Source organism: Lingula anatina, chromosome 2, assembly GCF_051362555.1.
Source record: "Lingula anatina isolate TDL-2025a chromosome 2, LinAna3.0, whole genome shotgun sequence".
In the NCBI taxonomy this organism is placed as follows: Eukaryota; Metazoa; Brachiopoda; class Lingulata; order Lingulida; family Lingulidae; genus Lingula; species Lingula anatina.
In genome coordinates, this window is record NC_141768.1 from 17,319,332 (window position 1) to 17,346,861 (window position 27,530).

The 27,530-nt window shown below is 35.5% G+C and overlaps 1 protein-coding gene and 1 long non-coding RNA gene across 9 annotated transcripts in view; one reads left to right on the plus strand and one right to left on the minus strand.

Annotated features, from left to right (window-relative positions):
* Positions 1 to 27,530, minus strand: part of LOC106155859 (talin-1) — a 52,711-nt gene that overhangs the window by 22,017 nt on the left and 3,164 nt on the right. For 3 of the 6 annotated variants that reach the window (XM_013530880.2, XM_013530878.2, XM_087006656.1), the window contains exons 2-21: positions 17,477 to 17,644; positions 8,211 to 8,308; positions 7,751 to 7,880; positions 7,226 to 7,375; positions 6,804 to 6,946; positions 6,441 to 6,568; positions 6,093 to 6,156; positions 5,713 to 5,817; positions 5,200 to 5,289; positions 4,836 to 5,003; positions 4,560 to 4,636; positions 4,188 to 4,368; positions 3,672 to 3,812; positions 3,218 to 3,378; positions 2,603 to 2,756; positions 1,948 to 2,220; positions 1,400 to 1,501; positions 967 to 1,080; positions 574 to 684; positions 278 to 409 (exon numbers count right to left, since the gene is read on the minus strand). In XM_013530880.2, coding sequence (XP_013386334.2) covers positions 278 to 409; positions 574 to 684; positions 967 to 1,080; positions 1,400 to 1,501; positions 1,948 to 2,220; positions 2,603 to 2,756; positions 3,218 to 3,378; positions 3,672 to 3,812; positions 4,188 to 4,368; positions 4,560 to 4,636; positions 4,836 to 5,003; positions 5,200 to 5,289; positions 5,713 to 5,817; positions 6,093 to 6,156; positions 6,441 to 6,568; positions 6,804 to 6,946; positions 7,226 to 7,375; positions 7,751 to 7,880; positions 8,211 to 8,308; positions 17,477 to 17,612 — 2,658 coding nt within the window. In that variant the 5' untranslated portion in view covers positions 17,613 to 17,644. Of the gene's footprint in view, positions 1 to 277; positions 410 to 573; positions 685 to 966; positions 1,081 to 1,399; positions 1,502 to 1,947; positions 2,221 to 2,602; positions 2,757 to 3,217; positions 3,379 to 3,671; positions 3,813 to 4,187; positions 4,369 to 4,559; positions 4,637 to 4,835; positions 5,004 to 5,199; positions 5,290 to 5,712; positions 5,818 to 6,092; positions 6,157 to 6,440; positions 6,569 to 6,803; positions 6,947 to 7,225; positions 7,376 to 7,750; positions 7,881 to 8,210; positions 8,309 to 17,283; positions 17,421 to 17,476; positions 17,645 to 24,145; positions 24,330 to 24,791; positions 25,087 to 27,530 lie in introns of those variants that run through there. The other 3 variants (XM_087006657.1, XM_087006658.1, XM_087006660.1) reach the window with 3 other exon arrangements.
* Positions 12,960 to 16,093, plus strand: LOC147763442 (uncharacterized). Of its 3 annotated transcripts, XR_015333089.1 has the most exons (4): positions 12,960 to 13,231; positions 14,649 to 14,741; positions 14,851 to 14,924; positions 15,149 to 16,093. It is a non-coding gene; the product is annotated as an uncharacterized LOC147763442 (long non-coding RNA). The 3 variants fall into 3 exon arrangements; XR_015333090.1 differs by lacking the exon at positions 14,851 to 14,924 and having other exon boundaries at positions 12,966 to 13,231; XR_015333088.1 differs by lacking the exon at positions 15,149 to 16,093 and having other exon boundaries at positions 12,967 to 13,231; positions 14,851 to 15,135.

A 27,530-nucleotide genomic window follows, 5' to 3' on the forward strand; every position in this document is an offset into this window, starting at 1 on the left:
TTACAGAACTTTACAAAATTACCTGCAGTGGATGATTGCCATTTTGACACTGGCTAGGTATGAAAACTACTACGATTTTGACAATTGATATACTTTTTGTTCTGACTTACTTTATTTTTCTGTGTCTAAGTACATTTCACACAACATGCAGTATTGTCCTTAATTTCTCTAACAAAGGAAAAAATAAAACCCAGCTATGATTTGACAATAACCATGAGAAAATTCATAATTTTTAACAAGGCTAGTCTTTTTGTATTATAAAACAGATGATATTCACCTTAGCTGCCTCCACCATCCTGGCTGTGGCATCAGCCAATACTTTAGCTGCTGCCAGCAGGCGTTTCTGCATGTCTGGTTCTGAGTGACCCTCCGCCTGCCCCTTGATAGCATTCACAAGCTGGGAGGTGGCCTGGAAAAATAAATACCAATGATTATCATTATGATCATTATACAGTCTTAAAATACAAACCAAAAACTGACTAAAGTCTATTTTTGCTGTTGTTTTATCAAAAATTAGCTTTCATTTTTGTACTGCAAGTTAATCAAAGAGATAAATGAAGATTTTCTACTCACCTGAGCCAGTACCCTTGCCTGTCGTACCATCTCAGGGGCATCCCCCATGCTACTGAACAGACGGTCTGTGGCTCCCAGTATAGCCTCTACAGCTACCTCTTGCTGGCCTCCCTATACAACATACACATACTTCATATACACTAATAATCACAATAGGAGACCAATTTGTGGGGGAAAAATTATAGGTTGGCAACAAAAAATAAGCCTTCAGCCATAAAAGGGACATTCATAATTGCAATCTTATGAAAATGAAAGTTAAAGCAAATGTCAATTACAGCTCAATCCACTGCCGCCCATTTTAGCATTAAAAGGGACGTTCATAAATTTAATCCCATGAAAATAAAAGGTGAAGGCAATTGTTCTAACAGCTGATTCCACTGCCACCCCCCTTACCTGTCCTCCTCCAGACCCCTGCTTAATGTGCTGTAGTAAGTCATTCAAAGCCTTGGTGACAGCTGTGGCTGCTGCTCCCAACTCCTGCAGTAGTCTGTCATCTTTACATGCAGTCTGAAAATATTGTAAAGAATTAGCCTGAGGTTATTAATTCAAACTAGATAATCTAATCGTTTACAGCCTTGGTGGAAGCAAAAACTGAAACAAATGGCACAGAGCATGTACAGTAAAAAATCAAAAAATAACTAATACTGCATTTTTTCTTTAAAGATTAATCCCATTCAATGAATTCCACTTAATACTGTCATGTTTAGATTTAAAAACAGCAAAACACTGCCATATTTCTTCAAATTGAAATCTAATATTAATCCTAAATATAATGTGAACTGCATGTATTGAAATATACTGTAAATACATCTATGTATTCATATACCTGTGCAGTCTCCACAATACCTTCTACTGACTTTGCCACTAACTTTGCTGCCTCTACCAGCTGTTCTTGGCAAGCTGGGTTGCTAACTGTAGGGGCTACAACCTGGAACAGCACAGTACAAGCTGTTAAAATGTATGAAACACTTTTCACATGTAGAACAATTTGACCCCCCAAAAATTCTGTTCTTAAATGACAAGTAACTTAAGTTACTGTTTTAGACTACATGACTGTACAAAATGTTACAACATACAATGTGTTTGAGTGAACAGTTTCATAAGTTATGGACAGGTTGGATCTAATACATGAATAATGTTCTTATTGTCGAGAACTATGAAAAACTGAAAGGTATTCTGTCCAATACTTTCATGGAGGTAATACCTCAGCATTTCTCACAGCACTTGATAAGAAAAACATGTTTTAGATAAATTATGTTGTTGTAAGGCCCAACACAGACATCCACAATTACACAAAAAGTAAATATGCATTTTGTTAAAAGTATCCTTTAATTATCAACAGATCAAAATCTACCATAAGGCTGGTAGCCTTACCTTGGTGCAGGCTACAAGTTGTGAGGTGGCCAGAGCACACTGTGTGGCTGAGCTGATCACACGGTTCTGTAAAGCTTGGTCATCACACTTACTGGCCACTCCCTTGGCCTTCAGGACCAGAGCGGCCGTGGCATTGGCCACTGCCTTAGCTAAGGCCAGTAGGGCATCCTGGAACGCCTTGTCCACCTCGTCTGTCCCATCTCCTGCAGTTTTCATCACCTCATTGCTGGCCTCTCCGATCTTACTGGCAGCCGTCAGCAGGTTCTGACGTGGCTGAAATTACACAGCAAATTAAATTTGACCATTATATCTCCATTGTCCCTAGCATACTTCAACATCTTATAGCTGGAGCTTTTGATATCGTCTGAAATTCTGACATCACAAATCCCAAGTACAAATATATCATGCAAAATCCTCCAATGAATTCTCATTACTATTTTCATTACTTCTATGTGGGTACTATGTTTGTCTTAAAAATAATACAAATATGACTTAATGCAATATCCATCACAAAGCCATTCATCTTATTATTTTTCAAATTTGAAAATAATAAAAATCTATTTCTGTGATAAGAAAAAAACTGAAGTATTGTCTAAATAATAGATTTTCTTATTGAAATAAAAAAAACACTTCAAGAAGACTATTTTTGTCTCACCTCTGAGCTTCCAGGCTGGGCAGCTTTCAGGAGATCTGAGAATGCACCTGCAAGTCTTCTGGCTGCATCCAGGAGATTATCTCCAGCTTCATCATTCTCCTGTAGTGCAGCCAGCATTCTGACATCTTTAGCAAACTCAGTCATGTTTGCAGTACTGGAATGTAGAGATTGAAAATAAATAAATAAATGAAAAATTAAAAGTGCTGTTGCACATGTAAGTATTAAGTGTAATGCATCATACAGTGTTTACAAATTATTTTACGAAACGTTAGTTTGATGTAAGCAAAAACAGACACATGACACAATATAGCTCCATATACAGAAGTATAAGAGTTACATTTTGTCTGTACAATTACAGAATGAATAATAAATGATTTTGTAATCTATTTTATAATACAATGATGCTTTACAGAATAAAATGTTATATTTGCACCTTATATTTATCATTCTAAAAATATGTACAGATGTAAGACCTTTAACATGATGCCATTATACCCACTTTTTAGGTTTTAACATAAAGCCACAACTCCTTACACTTTTACTACAGAATCATCATAACCATTATTATATACGCAATTCCACATCATCTAATTATAATAATAACTGATCACATACATGGTTGACACAGCCGATCCTACAGCGGTGTAGTCGGTGTCGTCTGGTCCACCAGAAGTCATAGTGACCACCTGCGCCGTGGCAGCATTCATGGCGGACAGTTGAGAGCCAATGTGGTGCTTGGAGACATCCAGTGCATTCTCCTTCCACTTCTTAGAGGCCTGGGGAGTTGGAAATATATAAAAAATATATCAGAATTTTATGTAAATGTACAAAATTATGACTTCTGTGAGGAAACTGATACCTATTAGTTGATCAATGTTGGACAGAAGTATTTTTCTTATCTACTGAAAATGATTAGTAATTGCAAACATCACTACACTTTACCAAATAGATACACAGCTGAATATCATTCTTTGTTTCCAAGCACAATACTTTTCATCTGCATGTTTGTCTCAACTTTCACACATATATAACTAATCAAAAAATAAGATGGTGAGGAAGGTTGTCTTACATGATCAGGTCCTAGTGGAGGCAGCTCAGCTCTCTGGTGCATGCTGCCCTCTACTGTCTCTATATCAGTGATAGCTGAGTTCATAGAGCTCCACAGTCCTCTCTGTGCATGGGACATTCCCTGCATCTGAGCATTCTGACCCTGGAGAAAGAAAGCCAAGAACCCTTATCCTTGTTCAAAAGCAGTTACATCTTTTGATATTTTGTGAAGAGATTGTAATACCTCATACACTTCATACCTCAGTCATTAAAACCTGTTAATTTACTGGAAAACTTCAAATGTGTTTTAAACCATTACATTTATTCACACTACTAAGTTATACACGCAATTCATAGGTGACTGTAAAAAGTATCAGATCAGGCCCATAGCCAGGGTGGCTATGGAACAAACTGCCCTTTTTGCGAGGGAAAAGGTACCCTCTGGGAAATATTTTATCTAAGTGCCAGAGGTTTCATTGAGAAAAAGAACCCCTTTTAAAATTGCTGGTGATGTGCCTGCAAATTGTCTTCTACTCACAGCTGGAGGAGCATGCCCCTGGTGGAACTGGTTCTGTATCTTGCCATACTGTGGCTGCTGCATGCTGCCATGAGAGAACTGGGCCTGTCCCTGCCCCCCAGCTCTCAGCACTGCAGGCATGGCCACATTGCCCGTCACTGCCTGGCCTGTCTTGGACGACTGGTGCTGAATAATGGTGGCCCTGAAAAGGACATAAAGCTTTGTCATAAAGAATATAAACAATTTTTTTCTTTCTCTCTTTTTCTGTGGAAGACTGGTGCTGATTACTGGTTTCCTGGAAAAGGCAAAAATCATTTTCTAACTTTCAACTATTCCTCTCCAATGCAATACAGTGGTAATTTCAATGCAGCACATTTTGATCTCAAGACTTACTTTGCTGGGGAAACACTCTCCTCAAGCATAGTGGATTCCTCATCGCCTTCAATGCCCAGGTGATCTTTGGCCTTTTTCTGATAAAAAAAAATATCGACAAATAGTCAAAGTATTCTGTTATTATGTGGTCATTATAGTTAAAGATAGTCTCTATCTTAGTCAAACAGGAAAGTCACATATTGATATTTTCCAGATTTTATCTAGCACAAACTGTTTCAAAACCAGTGTATTTATCAAAAATTATGGATAGATATACTTATCTCTATGTTGTCTTACCTTTTTCAATATGATATCAATGTACCCTGCAATCAGCTGTGAAATCTGTTCACCCTCTGTGGTCTGCACTGAGTAATAGGAATCAGAGTAGTCTCCAAAATCCAGGGTGAAACTGTTAGGTGAGGCTGCCCACCTTCTTACTGTGGTGAGAGGCCAAGTTTTCAAGATCTGAAAAAAGAAATTATCATTTCATGTGAAATGATAGGCTACAACTGTGTTGTGATTTTTTTCGACTGTAAAAATGGTTAATGTAAAAATTAGCCTTAATTTTTTTTTAAATTTACAATACCAGGCACTGATAATAGTGTAATATGCGTAACACTTTTTTCTTTCAAATTGAAATCAATATAACACTGTCCAATACCTCTTTTGTCTTTTCATCCACCCTGACCACACTGTCTTTGGTTATACCAAGCAACCTGGGAACAAGCTTGTTTTTGCCTTTCATTTTTTCCTGAGGTTACAAAACAAGAATTTCAATGTGGGCATGTCATTATTCTCAATTCTCATTTAATATCAATATAAATTAAAATAATGCATGACTAGGACCAATTTTGTGGAATTTTCTTGTTTTTCCATACACCACCTGATGTATTCGAAATACTATTCTTAATCACCAAAGTTATGACTTCAAACGTAGATGACTAATGGTTGTAGTGTACCTGAATTTATAACAATCAATATGAATTATACTGATGAAAAAATATCTGCTTTGAAATATCTTATATACTGCTTAATTAGGAATACAGCAATACCTGACTGTAACCAAATAACTTAATAATGAAAAATTCATAGACTGTTTTAATATTTTCTTTTGATTGTGATTCATAAGACAAGATGATGCATCAAACCGTCAAGTGTGATCTCCATTCTTTACCTTGACCAGGAAGAACGTGATACCATAGGTCTTCAGAGACCTACACAGGGAACAGTAGCGAACTTTGGCATCAATTTCACTGGAACCTATCAGCTTACGGTGTTCCTAAACAGAAAATCAAAATATTTTAGGTTTTGTGTTGAAACTTTTGAGGTATTTTTACTTGCTGTCTAAACAAAGGCTTATATTGTTACTTTCAGAAAATGCCTGTATACAAAATCCATCGTCAAACCACCAAAAGCTAGATAACATCTTCTGGTTTCCTGCTTGTGAAAGCAGTAGTCAATTTCACCAACTTCATTTGATTTAAAAAAAGTGTGGAAATAGGCCAAAATAGAGCACGTAAAAGTCTGATTGCTACAGGATTTTTTTTTACTTACTGCAAATATCTTCTTTTCGATTCCTTTAATTTTCATATATTCCTTGGGAAGGAATTCTTTCAACCTAGCAAACAAGATTTTTCACAAAATCAATAAAATATCCAATAATTCAAATATTTTCATCATTTTTAAGTAATTTTTTCCTTTAAAAAAAACTGAACTCTACACAGAATATCAAATTAATGATAGTGCCAGCAATAAATGAGACCCAACTGGTCTGACCATAACTTTTTCAGAAGATGTAAACTTCCTTTTCTACTTCACTTCACTTACAGTAACCATTATTCTACCATGTACTGCAATTAAAATTTTCCATTTAAACCCTTATCGATTTAAAAACAATCTTACTCCAAGAATCCAGACTTGTGTTTCTGTTCATTGTGATCTCCAAACTGTATCTGGCATTGTATTCCTCCGAACTGCACAGCCTCTTCCTGTGTGACCGGGTGAGTGCCATTCAAAATACCATCACGACTCTGAAATTTGTGAAAAAACAGATGAGGTAAAGGTTTCTTCTCAAAAGGCTCACAATCAATTGCTGAAATATCCCCCTGACATTCAAACACTAATCCAGGCCTTTCAGATGAATCATATTAGTCATTCAGTTTGTATTAGATCCAAACCTTGATTTTAACACGTGATCATTGAATGAAACTACTAAAACATGGGATGAAAGCAAAAGGTTCTCAAATCAGACATTTTTCTTATTACCTGTACATATAGCAGATTCAGCTGTACAGGATCCCTGGCATCCACATTCTGGTCAGAGAAGAAAAACTTCCTCCTCAATAATAAAGTTTCATTCTCCTCAACTCCTTCTTCTCTCAGGGACTTAGAATGGTCCAGCCAATTCACTGAAAAATTAAGATAGCAATTGGTGTTTTTTTTTCCAAAACTCTATTAAAATTGTGTTATGAAATATATACCAGCTAAATTACAAAGTTACATGATTTAAAAAATCAAAGACTCATGTAAAATTGATTAAATAAGAGATGTTTTCTCAGTTTTACAAAAAGTAATATCTTACTTTAATAACTTTTCATTCCTACTCACTAAAAATGACCACACCAAAAACTTTTTTTTTCATTTTCTTACCTGAAAAAAATATTTGTAAAAAATCCTGTATAACTTACATTCATCATCTGTATGCAGCTTCTTCTTCAATTCATCTAATTTTTTCTGGTCCCTGGCCAAAGACTGGCCTCTTCTCAATGTCAGCGTCTTTTCCTTCTCTTCCTCCGACAAATCTCTCACCAATGAGAACTCATCATGATTCGTTACCCCTAAAAACACATAAAATTTTCTTTGGCACATGCAGATCTACAGCATTTTACTCCAAAGCATAGCTATGGTTTCCTATTACATTATGATAACAGAGAGAGAACAAACAACTTAAGGTCCACAAAAGTACTGCAAAATGCAGAAAAATGAATCATATCTTCCAAATGGGTTGTGGCAAATCAAAATTTTCTACATCTTCTTTATATTCTGAATCCATCAGATATAATAAACATTTGAGACATTGTCCGCATTCACAACAGCAGACTAACTAGTCTGGAGATCAAATATGGCAAACCACTTAAAAGCCTTCCATCTAGTCCCCTAACAGACACTGAATAGATTCCCCGTGGGGATTATGTAACACGTTGATTTCTCACCTATTCTGGTGCAAATGGTGACCATAAGCTGTCCTAGGGTATGGCTGTCATCCACCTGCAGCGTCTTCACTGTACCATCCAACATACGTACTCGCAGGATACGCTGCTTCTTCTTGTACTCCAGCAAATCCTGTAGAGAAGCAATTTTAAAATTGTTACTGAGATTCAACATACAGGATTTAAAGCAAATTTATTAAGGTTCAATTTCAAAACCATGGAAAAATTTTTCACAAGCAATATTGAAAGCACTGACTGAAAATTCAATTGATATCAAAACCTTCTTATGTTTATGAACTGATCGTGTCCCCACAAAAGCACCTCAAACAGCTTTATTTTACAACAAGTCAAATCTTAAAATTAAGTAGTCAAACTGCTTTAACTTTTACCACAATATAAATTAACTAATTAAAAGTTCCTTTGTTTTTTCTGTGGTTTAAAATATTGTCTATGGATAACATACCCCATTCCTCAATAAATAATACTCTAGGGTCCTGCCCTGCTCTAACCACACCCCCTTTTTGGGATCTTCATCTGCCAGAAACAGGCCATAGTCAGCAGCTGGAATTGAAGTAAAAAATATATCTGTGACTTCTTACTCTGATATTGCCTTTGTAAGCAAGGCTGCATTCAAATGTAATAATAGTTAGGATCATTTTTTAGTTCTTACTTTTCAGCCTTTCCTTTTCTTTATTTCCGTTCTTTGTTTTCAGTCTATCCTGTTCTTTTGCCCTTCCTTAATCCCAATCCTTGTTTCTTTCTTTAAACAGTCTTTTTTTTTACTGGCAAAAGTCTCAACCCATGAGTTTTTCTTTTTGTCTTTTCATGAAGTTTTGTTTTAGTAGGACATTCTTCTTATTTAACTCTACTTTGTTAATTATTTATATAGTAATAAGTAAGTATTTAATTATGTTTTATTTTCAACTTAACTTGTAAATATCTAAATAATTTCTCTAAAGTCTTATTCTCTTTACTTCGTTTAGTCAAGCCACTTACATAAATTTACAGGTCTTGTAAATAAATATTTAAGTGAACCTTAACAAAGAATGTTTAATAACATAACATGAATACGATGGGAATTCATACATCTCTTACACAAATATTTCATATTTAATAATCAATTAGGACTCCTATGTGAAGATGTATATGCACAGTACAAGAGCACACAAGCATATGCAAACCCATGAGTATGTGCATAGGCATACAAACAAACAATACATACACACAAACTAAATCCTCAGACCAAGAACCTCTAAACCGTGGATAGCAGCATTGTCCTTACTGGACTGTGGCGACACCTATTGTTGGATGACCATGATTCACTTTTTTAAAACAATGCATTTGATAAAGACAGATAGTCTGCATCATCTCTGTTTGCAATATTATTTTCAATAAAATTCTCATCATTTGTCAGATCCACTGATATGAAACGCATGTAAATATTTTTCACAATTCAATAACAGATTAATATAATAAGATAAATTAAATCCATGTTGGTGTTTCATCATTGGTTATCCTATTTTATCTCACAATATACTTCAGTAGATGATAATTTGATTTAAGGCATGGAATTGTGTCCATAATCAAGAGTTGTACACACAAAATGTTTTTTCACCCACAAACTGGCTGACATATACATACTGTGGCTGTAATTAAATCAGAAATGTATAGGTATGAATAAACCACAAGAACAATGTCAATGCAATTCCTCTGCACAGTACACATTATAGTAAGTGTAAGACTATTGACAACTAGTTTTTAATATCGTTAGGAGGTATGTGATGAAGTTGTGGTTAAATTAGTTCCTCATACGTGTATTGTTATGAGTCAGAATACTCCAAAATGCAAGCAAAAATCAATGACACAACTCAAAACATCACAATTTATTTACAATGACTTATTTTAAACTAAATCAAAAATCAAACTCCAATTATACCAAGATAAACTTATCTTGAAGTGTCCACATCGGGGCTATCCTGTTTATTGTCCTTAAAAATTCCGCTCATTAACTTTTTTGCAAGTGCATCTGATTGTGATGACAGTCCAATATCCAACATTTACACACGTGCACTTTCAATTTCAAAGAAAAATGAGAATGAAAGCTAGTCCCCGGAGAAATATGTGATAGTTGTTAACAGTGCACTCCTTGAATCTCAAAGTTTCTGATCTAATCTCAGTGTCCATCACAAATACATAATTATCACAAATCTAGCGTTTTCCACTGAGTTTCCAGTATATCAAATCTTGCACTAATTGCCATAATGTAACCCTCATTGATGAATGGTTATTGTCTAGAAAGTACAATTAATCATAAACTGTCAGAGCATAGGTACTAACACATAACTATCATTAGAATATCAAATACAAGTACACAACAGTATCTATAGCAAGTGAGACAAGATAAAGATGTATTTATCAATTAAGAAGTAATCTAGTTCAGTCAGATAGTTGGGCAGCTAGAGAAACCAAGTACAAATCCACACTTTGAAACTGCTCTATTCAGAACACAAACAGAAGAGAACATAATTGGGTTTTCTGTCCCAGTTAACATCATATAAAAAGCGTAGGTAATTAACTGTAAAAATTCTAGTGAAATAAGTCATACATCTTAAAAGGTAGTCAGTTGAGATAACATAAGGTTCTTCTTTCTTAATTAATTCCCACGACCTTAAGAGAACCCCATCTACTTAACCTCAAACCCAATATTACAAAGCACTAAGAGGACTCGGATTAACACTGCTTGTAAATATCCTGATAATATTATAGGCTTCCTGAACCACTTTCCTTATCTGTAGTTTAACTGATAGCAGGGCCAAGGTCATATTGTCAGTCCATCATGTGAAGATTAAAGGTACACAAAAGAGGATGTTGGCACCAAAATTCATATTTCACGAATTATCCCAGGGTAAACCTGGATTTACCAACCTTTTTGAAATCTTCCTTTTTTGACACTCGCCATAACTCTGTAACAATTTTAGGAAAAAGCCAAAGATCAAAACCTGCACATAAGGGGAGGTTTTTCAAAAACGCTATTCATTTTCATTTACTCTACTTCCAGCATTACTGAAACTCTTGTACCATAAATCACGCTTTTTTCAAACTATGTTAAGATGGCTATCTACCGTGGTTGGACAGGGGACGGAGAATATGATTATCTTTTACGATATAGATAAAGGCCATTTATTTGTCAATTTATGTTTTAAAATTTTTGTCATCAAAAAAATGTTCAACAAGAAAATTCAACAAGAAAATTCCAAAAATTGTTTAATCATAATTATCTATTTGTTAGTTACTTAAATCTTAACCTGGCATTTTATATATATATTTTTAATACCTTATGGACTAGATATAAAGTAGCTTTACAAAAAAAATAATAATAATAAGTAGGGACTAAAAAAAATTCCCCTTTTCACACAAATGGTGCCAAAAAGTTCTAAAACTGGCAGTCAAGCAGCTGGATCTCATTTCCTCAACATCAGATGAAATAAGCAGCCCTATAAAAATAAATAAACAATTGGCTTTCTACATTGCCCAAAGCTATCAACTGCTATAGAGTGATTACAAAGAAGCCATATTATATGAATAAACCCATAAAACAAAATCTGTAAATCTTCCATACATAACCAAACAGTTCATTTAGAAAAATACCATCTAGCTGTGAATCAATTATTAATGGACTTCATGCACTGACCTCTATGCCTTTCTTTCTTCTCACATATGCTACTACGAGTAATAAAATGCAATAATTAAATACCTCATCAATTGCAGATTTGACAGATTCCACTGTCCATGCTACAGTATAAAAGAGCCTGGAGCATCTATGCCCAGTGCAGTTTTTTTAACCATAAGATTTATAGTGGTTAAACTGGCTGCTGCGAAAAAAATATCTATCTACTGTGGTATATATAACTACTGCTGAATGACATCTATTTTTTTTACTCCTGTTATCATTTTTCCTCAGCTTCCATGCTGTCTGTGGGCTAGCTAGTTCAGTTGTTTTCCCTGTGATGTGTGTTACGAGATAGTGAACCAGCAATTCTTATCACAGGCAAGCAGCTTGTTTTGACTTGGAAAAATCATGTCAAACCTGGATGCTGAATTCATAATGATCTTGTTTTGAGAGTGAGGGCTTTGTCCAATTATCAGTTTTACTTTCTTTCTTTCTTTCTTGAATAAAAAGTGAAATGTTTGGCCACCTGTTTTACTTTCTCTTGAAGCTTGTTTTCTCTAGACAAGAAGCAACTTGGCAGCCTTTTATGTGCAAGGTTAAACAGTGCACTTGCTCCAAATAGACTGGAACCACAATTACCAACTAAAATCTCAGTTTGACAAATAATTCACATTACATGTATTTATCATTGGAATATAGTGTATTTAGTCAGAGTGATGATTTTTCATTTTTTAAAAATCTTTTAAAATGCCAAAAATAAAGACTTAAGACTTTATGACCAGTGCCTTCTTCTGTTCACATTATACAATACATCTGTCCATACTTCACTGAAATCATCAGTCTGGACAGAAGGCTGAAAACTTCTATACCAAATGCTGTGCAAATGGTACCTTCTGTTCACCAATGTAAATACACAATGGCAATGAAATACCATCATTATTTATGTGCTCAATGCAACAAAAAAGTTTAGTAGACATGTAACATCAAAAAGGAAGTACACATTACGGATAATTATCCCAACAAGCCTAGAGACAACTAATCAGAACTAGGCTCGAAATTGTGCAAGACAAAATCTTCCAATAACACAATGTGATCACCAATCAGTTTGTGCTACAATATTCATATTAGTATCTATGTCCTCTTTGAAGATCAAAGAATTTCCTATCGCTCCCTATCTTTTGTCTAAGCCTTCAATACATCTCAAATGAGCATTATTTGCAGAATAAATTCAGTTATACTGAAAGTCTCTCTTGCAGCATACAATCAGATGCAATTATCAGATCTAAAATGCTTATCAAAAGAAACTGGATCTGAACTGCTTGCCATATGTCATGATATTAAACACCCCCTGTATCCCCAGAGCATTGCCAAGAATATACATAGTATAGTTCTACACAATACTGCCTGCTGGGATGAAGAATTTCTTTCTTAGTTCAATTTGCAGATAATATCACCTTTTTTTCCCTTAAAAATACATTTGCATGTCAGTAGTTGAGTAGTATTATTCTCTTTTAACATCTGTATAACAGCCTTGGTTTTAACAAGGAGTTATAACAGAAGGAGATTACACGCGTGGGGGCGGAGCCCGTATTACGGTCTCTCATTGGTCGGAATGAATAGAACCCAGAGAACAATGGATGCCTATCTCTGTTACGCTTAATTGCTACTCTCGTTTAAATCTCGTTTGTTAGTATCTGTGCCTTCGTCTGTTGATTTTTGAGGACAGAAACAGAAACGGAGTCCCAAGTTTCTAAAAAATGAGAGAAATACAGAATTTATATGATATTACGTTGGACAAGGTTTTCAAAAAACAGGTAAGTGCTTTTAAATGCATAAATACACGAAATATGAAGATAAATTGCAACTTTTATGTCGTAGGGTCTCACTGTGTAAGTGTCCAGCTACACGTTGATCTCGCGAGGTGGTGTGTGGAGAATAAATATTGCACGAAAAATATTTCCCACTCATAACAAGTGCCTATAAATATAGTATCAGATGAAGAAAGTTTGGTCTTTATACAGTTGCGAATGTTAAGTAATTTGTGGCAATAGCAAAGAATAAAACTTACGTGCACTTTCAGTAGCCGAATAACAAGCAGATGCTTAAGCCGCCATCTTGTTAATATTTCGAAAAAAAATTACTCCAAAAGACATTTTCCTCCTACTTTTTAAAACTTGTGTCACATGACAGTCATAAAATTTAACCAATTGTTATGTGTGCAACACACTTGCTTGAGCAGTATTTTTTTTTTTGCGATTTTACATGTGGTCTAGCTTGGATACGACAATTGACAATTTTCATGAGTTCCGATCAAAAAGTGTTACGCTTGTTACGGCCAAAAGCCTTACCGCTTTTTGTACTTTTCAAATGCAAGATTATAAAAAAATTTGGTGTGTTTAGATTCTTGAACATCTTGGTCGTGGCGTGGTATATATTGCATGGATACTGCTCCAATATTTCTTGAAAAAAATGACCTGATTTGTTCAGAATACCAATTTTTTACTCTAGTGTTATGGGTAAATGTACCATTTTGGCCTTTACCTTTTTCATGTTTAAATCTAAAAAGACTTATCATGACAGTTGGTCATCATTTTTCTTCTCACCATGGTGGGTGGCTTTGGAGTGGTAACTTTGTTGTTAAAGTAAAGTGCTCAGTTTTTTTGACTGGAAAATTTTGCCTCCACCCAGCATTTTCCATCATGGCGGTCTAACAGGAAGTTTGACTTCACAGTGTCTTTGGTATAGTTATTTTTAACTTATTTCGTCTTCTTTTTACATAATTATATATGTTTTAATTCATATTAAACCTTTGAAAAAAGAACACACATGAATCCTGGTGCTTCTTAATTTAAAGTCTTAAGGTTTTAAGTTCACCTAGGCTCCAACAATTACTTTACCTGTTATCTCACTACACATCTCTCTTTGAGTCAAGGTGTGTAAGACACACCTTATTGTGTAAGACACCTCTATAATTAAGGGGTACTTGCTTCTCTACTTAAATTATACTTCACTACTTTGGCATGTTAGGTGGCAAGCTTGGATGTTTCAGTTCATTTTAAGAAAGAAGCTTTGCCTTGGTGGTTACAAAAGAATAGAACTCTATTAAGGTTTATTCATTACTTGAAATTAAATATTTCATCTTGTAGTGTTGAAACAGAAATTCTCTCAAAATTGATAATGAATTTGACATGCATATCTTAACAGTACTCAAGTTTTTTTTTTCTATTATAGATATGGGAGAAGGCTGCATTGAATATATGAATTATGGTCAGGCTGGAAAAAATTAAAATATGTCAATGAAAAAAGGAGGTCAGTGTGTCTGGGGTAAGTTACTTTTGTCATAATGCCCAAGATGCATTAAACATTCACTAACAACAGTACCCTTTTTAATTTTTTTTTCAAAATACAACAACCTTGGGCATTTTCCTTTTAGCAACCAGCCTCTCTGAAATCCCCTTTTTGTCCTGTCAGAAGAGTAGGAACCAGGGCGGATTTAAATAATTTCTTGTAATAAGTACAATTTCTTTCAATTTCTTGGGGTTATTAGCTTGTGATCATGAATCTTGATGTTCTATATAAATTTAGTTGTAAATTGTTCATTTATGTGGTGAACATTATTTCAGTCAAGTCATAACAAGACACATTAAACTTCACTGCGTAATTCCATAATGTCTACATGGATACTAGTAGTTCATAATGCTATTATTATGTTTTTTTTTTCTAACCTACAGGTTTCTCTCTTTTCTGAGTGGTATGGCATTAGCAAGGCAGAAGAAAAGGCCCTGAAGAAATTCTCACTTGAGTTGTCCTTTTTGGAGAAGAAACTGGATAAGACTGGCCACCAGAGATTGCATTAAATTAATAGTGCTCCTTTATGACATTTTAAAATATTTTCAGTCACCTAACTGACTCTATACATTGCAAAAGTGGACAAAAATTTTATGTTACTGTTACGTGGAAAAAAATTCAAAACCTATATATAAATTGTTGAGTGCCATGGTATAACAGTCTACCTGATTGCCAGTGAAATTTCTGTTTCAGTGAAATTTCTTTAAAGCAGTCACTTACTGCTTATTTACCAGTTAATTTTTTCAGCTGTTACATTTTATAAATGTTCTTACTAAGTGTTGTCTTGATCTATAATAACCTTTTGAAAATCCCATGTTTTTTATCCTATTTGTAAGAATTAACCACTTTATCTTCTAGGATTTTTTTTTTCATTCGGCCCATTAGATTCTCAGACCTTGCTGGCCTGTAAGTGGAATAGTATCTGGCACAGACTGGTATCAGCAAGTCAGATAAAAAAGAATATAATTATTTCTATTTGCACGGTTGAAAAAAATGCCATCATAGACTGCATAAAACTGGAAAACTGTAGCAACTTAATCATTCTTTTGACTTCATTTATTACTGCTTATGTGTAAAATTTTTGTTTTTGTTCTTCTATTGATATAATAAAATAGTTTTACTCACAGATGCTACTTTCATGAGTATAGAGTGCTTGAGTATAGAGTTGACTTAAAAGATATTTTAAGTTAATATAGTAAATAATAGTTTGAAATTCAATATTCTCATCTTTATTTGTTTCACTTTAAAGAGCTCAGTGAATACTAAAATTTCTGATATATTTTGTACATAAATATATTTATGAATGAATAAAAATTATTCTTAATGTATAGCACTGTGCACTTGTTTACCGACAAATATGAACAGTGTTAGTACGTGTCAAATAATCCTGAAAAAAAGGGAAATTTCCAAGATAAAGAAATTTATAATGAGTTTTCAGTAAACTGACGTGTCGTGGCATTGCCTCAACCTTGGATTAAAATTTTAATTAAATGCATTATAATATTAAAATTATACCGAGTGAGAGAAAAAATACTTTAAGAAATTTAAAACCAGATACAAAGCGTAGGCACTGTCACAATGTATATGTTTATGGGACCCAAGGGCAGGAGGTTCCAAACGTTAATGTATTAATATTATGTCCTTTGGCAGTGAGGACAGACGTTCACTTGAATGTCATTTTCACAAACCACAGTTGGGACGTTTTCTTTTGACTTCTCCTTGGTGATTTTTCACCGGGTTGTGCCATAAAAAGCCATCTATCACCGACTAAAAAAAGCTCATGGCGACCATCCTCAGTCACCACCTTATAATCGCTTTCTATGATATAGTTCCCTTCCAGCACATCGTCCAAATAATTACCTGTGAAAAAAATCGTCAGCATACAGCGGCGCTTTGACATTACTGATCTCGAATTCTAACGCGAAATAACGCATATGAAATTTATCTCCAAGCGGAGGAGAGCGACGCAGACGAAACCTTGAGACCGGAGGCCCCCCGTAGCTAGCTCCGCCCACCGTAACAGACATCGGACAATAGAAAGGCTTGCGTGTAATCTCCTTCTGTTATAACTCCTTGGTTTTAATAAGAGTCATCTAAGGAAGTCATCAACTTACAGCTGATCAATAGGTATAACCCATCAGGCTGGCTTCCATTAAAATAATTTGGTAGAAATATCTTGTACAAAATGTTCCATCTTGACTAAGTATTTGAACATGCTGGAATTTCACGTGCAATTGTCCTATTATAACAAATGCTATTCAACTCACCTTCCCCTTTAAAAATATGGTACTTCTTTCAAAATGTTTTAATCTGTATAGATCTGCTATTTAAGTTGTATAAAAATATCAAGAAGCATTTAGCTGAAATATTTTTTTTGGCAATATGTATTTGTTCTTTAAACAAATTAAAAACCATAGTTAAAAATCTAATTAAAAAGTCTTTAAAAAAATTAAAATAAAATCTAGTCATTTACATATAATATAATCTATGATTTTTCATCTGTCAGTATGCAATTTACCATATTTCTTTTCTGTCCCCTAGTCTCTTGAAGCCACGTGTCTTCTATTTCCTTCTCTTCACTTTCATACCAGCAGTGTCTCTAAGCTTGCCATGTGCTCGTCTGTTACAACTTCCCCTTTCACCTACTTTTATACACCTTTCACGTCTCACCCACCACTTTCTCTCTCCCTCACTGTCATGTGACTACTTACGGTTTCCTTGGTTTGCCTCCTGTATTCTTTCTCTTATCATGCGACAGGCATCATATATGATGGTGGAGGGCTCAAACTGCATTGTCTTCACAATGTTGCTCCCCACGATGCTTACTTTCAGTGAAAGAGTCGCCATCTTGGAGCCTTGGCAGAGAACAGCCTCTCAGCCTAAAAATGGAAATGAATAATTAAAAAAACTAGAGGATCAGAGAGGCGATACCGCCTCCGAATATTGTACCACCAGCTGGAGCAAGCGCATTCGTATAGACCCCCACATACACAAAATAAGGGGTGCAGCCACCAGTCTTGTGCTTGACAAGCTGTAAAAATGCAATCAACAAGAATTTTCAAAATATGCAAAAAATATATATAACTAAAATGGTGCAATCAAAGTTAAGTTCATTGTAAGGTAGGTCAAAGGTCAATTTCAAGGTCACAGTAAATTGCCAGTATATGACTTCCTATCCAACTTCAATAGTAACTATGGACCTATCTCTGCCAGTTTTGGAGATAAAAGGGAAGCAAAATTTGCAAAGTTCAGTTCATGGTGAAAAGTAGGTCAAAGGTCAATTTCAAGGTCACAGTAAGATTGCCAGTATATGACTTCCTATTCAACTTCAATAGTAACTATGGACCTATCTCTGCCAGTTTTGGAGATAAAAGGGAAGCAAAATTTGCAAAGTTCAGTTCATGGTGAAAAGTAGGTCAAAGGTCAATTTCAAGGTCACATTTAGATTGCCAGTATATGACTTCCTATTCAACTTCAATAGTAACTATGGACCTATCTCTGCCAGTTTTGGAGATAAAAGGGAAGCAAAATTTGCAAAGTTCAGTTCATGGTGAAAAGAAGGTCAAAGGTCAATTTCAAGGTCACAGTAAAATTGCCAGTATATGACTTCCTATGCAAGTTCAATAGTAACTATGGACCTATCTCTGCCAGTTTTGGAGATAAAAGGGAAGCAAATTTTGCAAAGTTCAGTTCAAGGTGAAAAGTAGGTCAAAGGTCAATTTCAAGGTCACAGTAAAATTGCCAGTATATGACTTCCTATTCAAGTTCAATAGTAACTATGGACCTATCTCTGCCAGTTTTGGAGATAAAAGGGAAGCAAAATTTGCAAAGTTCAGTTCATGGTGATAAGTAGGTCAAAGGTCAATTTCAAGGTCACAGTAAGATTGCCAGTATATGACTTCCTATTCAACTTCAATAGTAACTATGGACCTATCTCTGCCAGTTTTGGAGATAAAAGGGAAGCAAATTTTGCAAAGTTCAGTTCATGGTGAAAAGTAGGTCAAAGGTCAATTTCAAGGTCACATTTAGATTGCCAGTATATGACTTCCTATTCAACGTCAATAGTAACTATGGACCTATCTCTGCCAGTTTTGGAGATAAAAGGGAAGCAAAATTTGCAAAGTTCAGTTCATGGTGAAAAGAAGGTCAAAGGTCAATTTCAAGGTCACAGTAAGATTGCCAGTATATGACTTCCTATTCAACTTCAATAGTAACTATGGACCTATCTCTGCCAGTTTTGGAGATAAAAGGGAAGCAAAATTTGCAAAGTTCAGTTCATGGTGAAAAGTAGGTCAAAGGTCAATGTCAAGGTCACAGTAAGATTGCCAGTATATGACTTCCTATTCAACTTCAATAGTAACTATGGACCTATCTCTGCCAGTTTTGGAGATATAAGGGACTAAATGTTATAATTTTGGAGTTACCATAATGTGCCATAAATTTCCTACAGAAAAAATTAATTAAAATAAAGAAAAGGTCATTTTGGTCAAAGTTCTTGAAATGGGAGGTTCTCTGAAGTTGCAGAAGTTTAAATTTGATAAAATAATGTCATTTTTGACCACAAGTTGTCTGCTTTGCCAAGCATTATGTTTTATTTTTCCGGAGTTCAAAATTTATTATCCATTACCGTACTGCACATTTTTACGGAAGCCGACTGGTGCCATATGTTGAAAAAAAAATTATCTCGAAATTTCGAGATAGCATTTTTTTTGTTCAAATTTCAAAATACTATCTCGAAATTTCGAGATAAATTTTTTTGCTCAAATATCAAAATGCTATCTCGAAATTTCGAGATAATTTTTTTTTGTTCAAATTTCAAAATGCTATCTCGAAATTTCGAGATAAAAATTTTTTTTGTTCAAATTTCAAAATAGTATCTCGAAATTTCGAGATAATTTTTTTTTCTACATATGGCACCAGTCGGCTTCCGTACATTTTCCTTTCACCACCAATATGTACTTTCTGATACAGCGTAACTCGAAAACCGTATGGAATACAAAAAAACCGAGACCACCTCCAGTGTTGGGCTTTACATGCTCTACAAAATGCAAAAAAGAATGGGTCTCTAGCATTAACGGTTCCCGAATTAGAGACAGTTTTCAGTTTCGGTATCTTATGGCCGCTACTCCTGTGAAAATGCACCGATTGACCCCAAATTCACGGAGATGAAAGATGACCTGAAGGGTAACACTTTCCAATAATATTATTGGTTAAGTCTGTGTGGCGTCTGAATAACAGGGCAAAAAAAATTTTTTTTCGTAAAAAATTTCATTTTTTTGAAAATTTTGACCCATTTGACCTTGAAGTAAAGGTCAAAGGTCAAATCCGAGGGTATATTTGAAATCTACACATATGACTTTTGGAAAGCCGTCTATAGAAATTTTTCCCGTAACTCCTTCTGTAGGGTAGATAATTAGCATTTAATTTTGCCATTTTTAGACAAGGGTGCATTGCAATGAGTGCCACACCCAGACCCCAATACCGACAAAGCCCAAATTTTACGTGGAACGAGTTGAGATTATAGGTGACCTAAATCCATGAGATGGGTACGGGGGCCCTTACCGTCTAGGAGGAGAAGCGGTAACGGTAACATGGCGGCGGAGCCGGCGGAACGGACCGGACGGGACCGAAACCATGTGTACCGCCAGCGCTAACGCTGGTGGTAAATTTTTTTGTTCAAATTTCAAAATAGTATCTCGAAATTTCGAGATAATTTTTTTTTCTACATATGGCACCAGTGGGCTTCCGTACATTTTCCTTTCACCACCAATATGTACTTTTTGATACAGCGTAACTCGAAAACCGTATGGAATACAAAAAAACCGAGACCACCTCCAGTGTTGGGCTTTACATGCTCTACAAAATGCAAAAAAGAATGGGTCTTTAGCATTAACGGTTCCCGAATTAGAGACAGTTTTCAGTTTCGGTATCTTATGGCCGCTACTCCTGTGAAAATGCACCGATTGACCCCAAATTCACGGAGATGAAAGATGACCTGAAGGGTAACACTTTCCAATAATATTATTGGTTAAGTCTGTGTGGTGTCTGAATAACAGGGCCAAAAATTTTTTTTTCGTAAAAAATTTCATTTTTTTGAAAATTTTGGCCCATTTGACCTTGAAGTAAAGGTCAAAGGTCAAATCCGAGGGTATATTTGAAATCTACACATATGACTTTTGGAAAGCCGTCTGTAGAAATTTTTCCCGTAACTCCTTCCGTAGGGTAGATAATTAGCATTTAATTTTGCCATTTTTGGACAAGGGTGCATTGCAATGAGTGCCACACCCAGACCCCAATACCGACAAAGCCCAAATTTTACGTGGAACGAGTTGAGATTATAGGTGACCTAAATCCATGAGATGGGTATGGGGGGCCTTACCGTCTAGGAGGAGAAGCGGTAACGGTAGCCGTCCGGCGGAGCCGGCGGAGCCGGCGGAACGATCCGGACGAGACCGAAACCATGTGTACCGCCAGCGCTAACGCTGGTGGTACAATTACTACTGAATTGAAAAGCCTCTGAAACTCGTTTTGACCTTTAGCTTTGAGAAAGGGCCAAGAATTTCTAACCCTCTAATTCCATCTTTTGGCAGAAGGACATTTTTATATACCTTTCTGTCCAAGATGATGAATCAGGCTTTTCCTACACAACAGAACTCCCATGATTAAGACTTTCTTCTGAAGCTGTTTGAAGCTATACTGCTGTAAGTGCATTTTCCTTTGAAACAGTCAGACCTGCAAACTGCCTAGCAATGAATTCAATGTGCCACTTCCAAATAGAATTTATTTATTGTTTAGTAGGTGCAAATGACTGAATGCATAGGAGGGAATTTTTCGCATCAAAATAAAGCAAATTTTGCAACTGATTGTCATTACATGATCTACAGTACGCATATATGCCATGTTAAAATCATTCTGATTTTTTTCTGATTTATTACTTAAGTATCATCAAAGGTAATACGTCCTGAACTGGTCTAACTGTGTGACATACATCTTTCCAGTATTTTCCAACAATCCTTATAACACCCATATCGGCCATGGTATTCATTTTCTAGTGCATGTGCTTCCTCTATATTTGTGAAATTAAAACTGAAATTACTTGTAAATTGACTAATTATTCCCATGGAATCCATTAATAAATTAAAATTCTTTCAATAAGAAGCTCTCTTATTTCGCCAGTCACATTGTGTAATATTATACTTTTATGGTGACTTTTATAATTCAGCTTACATTTTCTCACATTTGCAATGAAAGGTTTCATGTAACCCAGCCAAAAGAACAAAGCACTGTTTAAATTTCGTAGTATTTCACTTTCTGTTTATTCTTGATAAGTGGGTTTAGGAAGTTTCCTCTCACAAGATTAGCTCTTAAATAGTTCTGAAAGAATGAGTCATTTATTCTATAATTTAAGCTAAAGGATGTCTGCATAGATCCAAGCAAGTATTAAATATCAAATGCTGGATTTCGCTTTTGTTCATTATATTTTCTATAGTTTAAATTTTACAATAACTACCTACCCATCACACAAATGGCCTACTTGTATTTAAAAATTCCACTATTATATTTCCCAATTCCTAGAACCTTTAAGTTCAGCATTTTAAAATAGTTCAAAATTAATGAGAACCACACATCCAGCAAACAGCACACCTCTAAGCAAGATTGATGCTCTGAGCAAGGAGCCAGACGTCATGGTATCTATTTTTATATTCTAAAATGTTTTCAGACAGTGATGATAGCCATGGTGATCACAGCAGAGGCCTCTCCTGAAGGCCAGATCAGACAAGATTAGCTTGGGACTGAAATTCAGTCAAACTTAACTTAAAAGGAGCAAATCACACAATATTAAAGAGAAAGTCATTGAGCAAAAATATTCACTGTTTCTCAAAAATTCATAATCTAACAAACAATGAATGTCCTACATATTTTCGATCCCAAATCATTCTTGTCTGAATGCGGCCCTTCACTTCTGTGCTTCCAAAACCTAGTGGTATTTGCATAGTTAAAACAGCTTCTCCTTCCCCAGGCAGGTGATTCAGGTTACTGCTGCTGTTCTACCAAATGTTGATTTAAAGACTCAACTCATTAAACTGCATAAGTGTTGCCTGGGTTCTGTTACTTTGAGGCTGGCATAAAACCCTTGGATCTTGCCTACACATATAATATTCAATATCATAAATTGGGGTCCTTGATAATGTCGCCAAATCAAGAAATTTAGGGGTAATTTAATAAGTAATTTAAGGAAATTCCAAACCAAGAAACCTGAAATCTCAATAAGCTTTCAGTTTCTTGAAGTCAGGTTTTAGAACTTCCTTTTTACCGTTTTGCTTAAAACCATATGACCTAAGAACAAGACTTTCAAATTGTATTCCAATAAAATAATTCCAAGTACACATTTAGATAATGGTTAAAAAGGTTATCATAATTTAAGTCTATTAATACAGCTTCAAGCCTCATAAATGAGAATCAATGCTTGTTACTTGGAGCCACAAATTGGTGATTTTGATTGCTGTATTAATGACTTGAGCTTTGATTTCATCATCTGATTGTTTAAATTTGCACCGACAAGCCTGGATCTTACTGACAAAGTTCTGGTGAAACCATTTTGCCTTGAAATATATTCATAATCACAGATTCACCCTCTAGATCAATTTGTCAAATAAGCATTAATATGGAAATAAAGGATTTATACACTACAGTGTAAGTTTTAGCTTATGTGGATCATTTCAGTATGGCTGGGTTACCAAGCTTCAATATAAATATATAATAGTACTCTGTCAGCAACCACTAACTAAGCAATTAACTGAAATCATCAAGTTAATGAAACAGGTTCATAATCCCTGCAGAGATGAGTTCATTTAGACTGATAATCTCTATCAGAATAGAGTGAACAGGAATTGCCAGGCAGATGACCTTTGCTGCCCAAGCACTCCTGGAATTTCCATTTTTGGCTAGTGGCATTTGTTAAGATGTTCCTGCTTCAGTAACTCACTGGCAGAGGATTGGCTGACCTCTGCCAGAGAGGTCACTTGAGACTGATGGTCAGCCAAGAGTTTCTCTTGAGTCTACCCATCATTGTATGAAAGCTATACATGTACTTAGACTGCTCTTTTTTATCTACAACTAGATGAACTATGAAATCATCTGTAGTCTGGAAAACGTCAGCAATGATATTGATAGAGGCCAAGTAGCATCTACATACCATTTGCTGAACCACAAATTTCCATTGAAAGAAAAACTACCATCAGTTATAACTACTAAGACAATCCTGAATAGTACCATCTATTAATTATCTCCTCCATCATCTCCAACCTCTGGAAGAAGTCATATATTAACCACAGGTAACACAAATCTAAACTACAGCAGAAACATCTTTTTTCTCTCACCCTTAAACCAAGTCTTTGATGTTGTACAGCACCCCCCTTGATGTGAGTAGGGAGAAGACTAACTGCACTCACTGGAACACTAAGCCACTCTCTCCATTCACTACCAAGTCCACCTGAGCTCTCAGGTAAACATTACTGGGCCATAAAATATGTAGGAATCATACCAACACGACCTTAATGTGTTCTTCATTCTGGCTGAGTGCAAACAATACATCGCCTTAACATGGTGTCACAAGGTGAACCCAGTTACAGATTATAACTACTTAACAGTATTATGGATTAATGTTTTTTTATATCCTGTATTGAAAACACAAAGGGAAGTTAATGTTCATATGGAATCACATCAGATAGTACCATTGTATTACACTACCACATGTATTTATAACCTTGTTTGCATTCTCTCTTTTTTTTTTTTTTTTTGGTGGAAAAAATAACTTACTCTGCAAGAGGTAAAACAAATCAGATCAGTGATGGCATGTTAATATGCAGCAGAATTTCATCCTTCATGGTAATGATTCTAGGCCTATACCAGAAAGTAAATACTCCATAAAATGATTTATTTTGGCTAAACAAAACATGCTTAACTCATTTTCAGCAAGTCTTCATGGATTTGGAGAAGACTGTAGCATCGCTAAAACAGCATTACCTTTTTCCACCAGTGTAGCTAACTATAAGCAGTAAGCTAGAACCTGGCTGTGAAAATCAGAGGTTGTTTCAGTACACAAGATGAAGTGTCACTATCTCAATCAACATCCACGGAGATCTCTGTCAAACTGACAGCTTTCTTCCTCCATTCCCTTTATCTCCAATTGTCACCAAGAAAGCTCCTAAGATCTAGGTTTCCTTCAGCTAATAATAAGCGTGACCATCTCTTCCCCAGTGCATTGCCCTGTGGCTCCAGCAGATAGCTTCCTCATCACAATGAAATACTAGCTCCTCAAAAGTGATGTGTTTTTTGCGAAAGTAACACTTATCTCCTTCTCACATGCTCTGTCCTGTGCAAAGTTTCGTTTTTTGTTTCAGCATTTTTGAGGTTTATGTGGCAGGGTTCTGGATCCCGGGGAGCAGAGATAAGACATCCATTGGTGAACCTGGCCAAAGAGCATGACTAGCAGGCAAGATGGCCATATTTTTTTCTCTGATAATATTTACATTCCCACCCTTCCACACACAGCGATAGCAGCAGAAGGGTATGATAATCTCCAATGCACATTGCTATGGGTGGTGACTGATAAGACGGGTGCAGAAACCATATGTATTGTCCAAACTATCTGTTTTCACTTGGGAAGGCATACTGCTTACAGGAGAGGAGCAAACCAGTGCTTTATCCCCTTCGACCACATACTATCTCACCTTTCAATGCTAACACCACCATCCTCCCAATCTGGACCTGGGGATTTTCTGGCAGGAATCAACACTCTGTTTAATCATTCTGACATTTTGTCTGACTTTCTTCTTTTCAGCAGAGGCAGAACTTGTATTAACCTGAGAGCTATCTTTAGAAGCAAAGAGCAAGCATGAACTTTGTAGGATATTATACCAAGTCATAGGAACTTCTGCATTCTTCATTATTCAGTCATATCCTATCTACTTGTTCCTCATTCTTTTAACCATCACTTTTAAAATTTAAATGTTGAATGAACATCAATATGGGGAAATCTCAAACTTTTTCCATTTATCCTGTAGTACTTATTGAAAACAACACACTAATACTGTCCTATTTCAAGTATTCAACACTTTTCCCAGCATAACTTATGCTTACCTACAAAAATATTATTTTAAAAATAGATTTGGTTTCAGAAAAGTACCTTATCATTATCAGTTTGGCAAGAAAATATATATATTATATCTGACTTTTATAAAAGTATATGCCTGAATGTTACAAATTCTGATTAATTTGTCAGTCCATCTTTTCCTACCCCCAGCAAATTTTCAATTTTATATCCAATTTATATCCAAGTAATATATTACCAAAAGGGGGAGGGAGAGGAAATTTTTTTAATAAATTGGATGATGATGATGATTGCCTTTATCAGTGAAAGACAGAGAGATTAATTTCAATTTCCTCTTTTTATTTGATGACATTCATTCAACTTAGACCCCAATCTCTACATGCTCAGCTATACTGATTACCAGGACATGCATCCATTTTCCCCTTTGATAAGTGTTGCCCAATGATAAAGTATTTGGTAGAATGCATGTGACCCAGACATTTAATTGTGTAATCAAATTGTCTTCTTCCTGCAGTCTAAAAAAAGCTGCAGTTTGAGGTCCTAGATGCAGCTTGAAACCATTTCCAGTGAATATGACTGGTAGTGTGTTGGACAGGGAGTGGGATATACACATGCATCTAAATGACAATAAAAAAAACTTTCCTGGCCATTACTTTCCATCTACAGCAGTGATAATAAATTCCAACATTCCAGCTGAAATTCTCATTTTTTTTCATTCAGGTGAGCACAGATTCCGCAAACTAATAATCAAGCTAGCCATCACCCAGAAAACCCATTACTAACCAAACTAGTGTGTGTGTGTGTGTTTGTGTGTTATGTGTTTATGCGTCAAGCATGCGTGCATTTGTGCGTACCTGCATATATGTGTATGAAATCATCACCATTATCTGTCAGCTAGTTAACCAAGAATTTTGGGGCACATTCACAGGTGCATTTGTGGGTTTGAGTCATGTGTTCAGAGGCAGATTCCAGTATCTCCCCCACCACACCTCCTGCAAGGAATATTCTGATATCCAGGAATTTGTTTCACCTCAGGTCTGAATCAGAATCCCTTCATGTACATAAAGCATGAGCTAATATAATAAATAAACCATTTCTGAAGCTCTGATCTCCAGTCTCCCTTGTGTGTGTATGTGTGCCTTCTTACCATGTGTACCTCTGCTATACATTCACATACTGTACAGCTTCAAGATAAAGATCAATACAGTTCACTACAAGTGATGAACAATTCTTTGCCAGATCGGCATGAAATCTTAATCTAATCTCCCATTGTTAAAACAATAAATAATGGCCTTATGTCCTAATGAACAACTTAGTAATCTGTGATACTTTTGCTAATGTTATGTCACATTAGCATATATATATGGCTATCCAAATTTAACATATAAACCACAGCTGCCACTGCAAAGAAATATTGTAGAAGTAAAATCAAACTGGATTATCTTGTACAATATTATTCTCAAAAGTTACAATCTTAACATTCAGTAGATAAATGTAATGTATATACACATGTAAGTGACCATAAGTTTAATCATATGATACAGCTTATATCATAGTTATATCTCTTTTATGCAATTCTGAAATTAATGAAGCCACCACATACACTGAGCTAAAATAAAATCCAAGAAATGTTGGTGAAAGAGAGGCTTGTT